We start from the raw sequence: 4530 nt of genomic DNA on the forward strand, positions 1-4530 counted from the left end.
AGATGCATGTTGTATTGTCTTCAAAGATGGTGGTTGGATTTTCTGTTATTGCTTTCATCCCACACTCTTCTTGGATATTACTAATCATCGACCTCAGCCATACACATTCTCGTCCTGCTTCATAAAGGGCTATCAACTCTGCATGATTTGAGGATGTCGCAGTCAATGTCTGCTTTGTTGATTTCCATGATATTGCAATGCCGCCATAAGTGAACATATATCCATTTTGTGACTTGGAATTTTGAGGATCCGATAAGTATCCAGCGTCTGCATACCCAATGAGCGCAACATCTTGTTTTGGTTCATAATATAAACCAAGGTCTTGTGTCCCTCGTAGGTATCAGAGTAAGTGTCGGACTCCCTTCCAATGTCTGTATGTCGGTGAATTGCTGTACTTGGCTAACAAATTCACAGAGAAAGCTATGTTGGGTCTAGTGTTGTTAGCTAAGTACATTAAGGCCCCAATTGCACTTAAGTATGGTACTTCTGGACCCAGAATTTCTTCATTTTCTTCTCGGGGTCTGAATGGATCATTTTTCATATTCAAAGAACGAACAACCATTGGAAAGTTGATTGGAGTTGCTTTGTCCATGAAAAATCTTTTCAAAACTCTTTCTGTATAGTTTGATTGATGGACAAAAATACCATGACTCAAGTGCTCAATTTGCAATCCAAGGCAAAATTTAGTTTTTCCAAGGTCTTTCATCTCAAATTCTTTCATCAAGTATTTTGCAGTTTTCTCAAGTTTATTTGGGGTTCCGATGATATTCAAATCATCAACATAAACTGCAATAATAGCGAATCCTGATTGTGATTGCTTTATGAAAACATAGGGACTAATTTGGGTTTTCTTGAACCCTTCTCTCACAAGGTATTCACTAAGACGATTATACCACATCCTTCCAGATTGTTTCAATCCATAAAGTGACCTTTTTAGTTTTATGGAAAGTAATTGTCTAGGCTTGTGGTTTTCTGGTAGTTTTAGCCCTTCGGGGACTTTCATGTAAATGTCTGTATCGAGTGACCCATACAAATACGCCGTCACTACATCCATTAATCGCTTTTGCAGTCCTTTTGTGACTGTCAAACTTACCAGAAATCTTAATGTAGTTGCATGAACTACTGAAGAATATGTTTCTTCATAATCAATCCCTGGAATTTGAGAAAATCCTTGGGCTACAAGTCTTGCCTTGTATCTAACTATCTCATTTTTCTCATTACGTTTTCTCACAAATACCTATTTGTATCCAACGGGTTTTACACCTGCTGGTGTAAGAGTTATTTTTCCGAAAACTTCTTGTTTTTCAAGTGACTTCAACTCAGCCAGCATTGCCTCCTTCCACTTTTGCCAATCACTCCTGTGTCGGCATTCTTCCACTGTTCTTGGTTCAATATCATTTTCATCAGACACAATGTCGATTGCGATGGAATTTGCAAATATTTCATCCACGATAACATCTTTCCTATTCTAATGAGTCTTGGTAGAGACATAATTCATTGAAATTTCATTGTTATCGACGTCTTGAACATCTTGTTCATTCCCCGTAGGGTTGTCTTCTTGTTCGTCCCCTTTTGGATTATCATCATTTTCTTTACTTTCATCCACATTTGGTCTTTCTTGACCTTCTGACGGGGGAACATTATTAGTCTCATTTTCTATTCCATCCAATCATTTCAATTTCCTTGGTTTAGAATCTTTTGAACCAAGTGGTCTCCCATGCTTTCTGCGTGCTTGAGATTCATTCTCAATGGCCTTATTATTAGTTGGGATTTCAATACGTGCAGGGGCATTTTTAGCTGGTATATGTGATTTTTTCACCTTCTTTGTGTCTACAAATGCATCAGGCAATTGATTTGCAACACTTTGTAAATAAACAATTTTCTTGACTTCTTGTTCACACATATTTGTTCGTCGGTCTAACATCAACAGTTGTGTTGCATTCCAAATAAGTTCTATTTCTTTCTTACGTGGGTCCACTTTCTCTCCCCCTAAGGCTGGGAATACTGCTTCATTAAAGTGACAGTCGGCAAATCTAGCCGTAAATAAGTCACCAGTCAATGGTTCAAGATATTTAATTATAGAGGGGGATTCAAACCCAACATAAATTCCCAGCCTTCTTTGTGGACCCATTTTTGTTCGTTAGGGTGCAGCGATGGGAACATATACAGCACAACCAAAGATTTTTAGATGTGAGATACTTGGTTCTCGACCACAAACAAGTTGTAGTGGTGAGAATTTATGATAAACTGTAGGTCTCAATCTAATTAGTGCCGCTGCATGTATTATAGCATGTCCCCAACCAGATGAAGGCAATTTTGACCTCATTAATAATGGTCTTGCAATCAATTGCAATCTCTTAATTAGTGATTCAGCTAGACCATTTTGTGTATGAACATGAGCTACTGGGTGTTTAACATCAATTCCAATTGACATACAATAATCATTAAATGTTTGGGATGTAAATTCCCCAGCATTGTCGAGTCTTATTTTCTTTATTGTATGATTCGGGAATTGTGCTCTTAATTTGATAATTTGGGCAAGTAATTTTGCAAAAGCAACATTTCTGCTTGAAAGCAGACTGACATGTGACCATCGTATAGAAGCATCAATTAAAACATGAAATATCGAAATGGTCCACATGCCGGATTAATTGGCCCACAAATATCCCCCTGAATTCTTTCCAGGAATTTTGGAGATTCAATAGCAATTTCGTTCATAGATGATCTTATTATTAATTTGCCAAGTGAACATGCAGAGCATGTCAATTCATCCAACCGAGGAATTTTGACATTTCTTATTGAATGTCCAACTGAATTTGCTATTATTCTTTGCATCATCCTAGTTGTTGGATGTCCCAAACGATCATGCCATAAAATAATCAAATGAATATTGATTTCCACGGGTCGTATGTTTATACGATATAACCCCGAAGAGTATGCTGGCAATTTCTCATAAATGTGTTTCTTGCCATATTTTTCCGCCGTGAGGCATAAATACTCCTTTTGACCAGTTGTCATTGTTTCTAAATGATAGCCATTTTGACGCACATCTTTAAAACTTATGAGATTTCTTCGAGATTTACTCGAGTATAAAGCATTATTGATCATCAATTTTGTTCCATTTGGAAGCATTATACAAGCCTTTCCAAATCCTTCAATTAATTTTGCTGACCCGGAAATAGTGTTTACATTTGCCTGAAACAACTTTAGTTGTGGAAAAATATTTTCTATCCTTCAAGATAGTGTGTGTTGTTCCACTGTCCAAAAGGCACTGATATTCGGATGCAACTTCAGGCATATCCATATCTTCATAAAATAAATATTTAGTTTAGAATAATATCATACAAACTTTTATTGATGATAGAAATTAAAAGTACATGACTAGTCATTTAAAGTACAGTACATAACAGAAATACATTAAAATATGGTATTGTTTGGGGTAAAAATTACCCCTGCCTCGTGGCCCAATGGAGGACTGACACGTGTCAACCTCGTAAAGGTCCAAGGGGGTCCAATCAGAGGATGCCACGTGGCATTGTAACCCTAACGGGGAGCAGATCTTCATCTGCTATAAATAGAGGAAAATCCTCATTGATTACACAATTGACACAATCATAAATACACACTTACTGAGCAATATTCATTGCAGAATCTCTCGGAATCCGAGAGACTAATTTACTTTCCGCATCCTTTGTAACCCAGACGTATTCTAACTTGATCGTCGGAGGCGGAACTCCAACCAGCCGGAGTCTTCGTGCTTTTGCAGGTACAGGCGGTCGATCCCAGTTCTGGTGCTGTAAATCTCCCGCTGGACACATCGAAAGACCCCGAAACATTGGCGCCATCTGTGGGGAGAGTACTTCCAGAATGGCATCCCACAATTCTATACCTCTTAACTAAGATAAACGGCCTCTGGCCGAACCTAAGGTCCAAACGGACCAAGATAGTGGCGACGACCAAGGTGTCGAAGCCTACATGGCCCCAGACGGGTCATTCAGATCCAGGCGGTCCCGTCCCAGAGATATAAAGGAACGGGACCAGGACAGAATTGTCACCAGCAACCCAACCGGCCAGCCGGCTGGGCAAGCCCAAACGGCTGAGGGTGCCGTCCCTGTAACTAGAGATGAACTCATGAAATTCATGAGTAGCTTCAAGGGAGAGATCAGAGATCTGATCAGCAAGAAGGCAGGCTCCCACAAGGGTCAGTCAACCAAAAAGCCATCTCCTTCTGGGAAGAAGTCTACCCCTTCGAGGAGAAAGCCTTCGATCTCCTCCTAGGAAGAAGCCGGTTAAAGACCGGGTTCCCACCCCTCATCGAAACCGCTTGGACCGGATTGGCCCACGGTGGACCTCTCGAAATTTCACTTCCCTGAAGCGGGGCAAAGGAAGGCTATTCGGTTTGTACAGCCGGATAGGTTAAAGAAGACGTTCTCTGATGCTCGAATGTTTCTCCTGCAAAAGAGAAGTCAACGAATGTCTGAGTCGGCTTCAACGTCGACCTTCTCAGACAGTCTCCCTAATACCTCAATG

At 40.0% G+C, this 4530-nt stretch overlaps 1 protein-coding gene across 1 annotated transcript; it reads right to left on the reverse strand.

Annotated features, from left to right (window-relative positions):
- Positions 1–1669: 1669 nt before the first annotated feature.
- On the reverse strand, positions 1670–2131 carry LOC110739637. The gene has a single exon (XM_021920086.1). The coding sequence runs from the start codon at positions 2129–2131 to the stop codon at positions 1670–1672; it is 462 nt and encodes a 153-aa protein (XP_021775778.1).
- Between the last annotated feature and the right edge of the window lie 2399 nt (positions 2132–4530).

The sequence above is a fragment of the Chenopodium quinoa genome, unplaced genomic scaffold (genome assembly GCF_001683475.1).
Source record: "Chenopodium quinoa cultivar QQ74 unplaced genomic scaffold, ASM168347v1, whole genome shotgun sequence".
NCBI classification, from domain to species: Eukaryota; Viridiplantae; Streptophyta; class Magnoliopsida; order Caryophyllales; family Amaranthaceae; genus Chenopodium; species Chenopodium quinoa.

Excerpts from the sequence above, each read along its gene's own strand:
- LOC110739637 (XM_021920086.1), bottom strand. The coding sequence starts at position 2,131 with ATGGGTCCACAAAGAAGGCTGGGAATTTATGTTGGGTTTGAATCCCCC.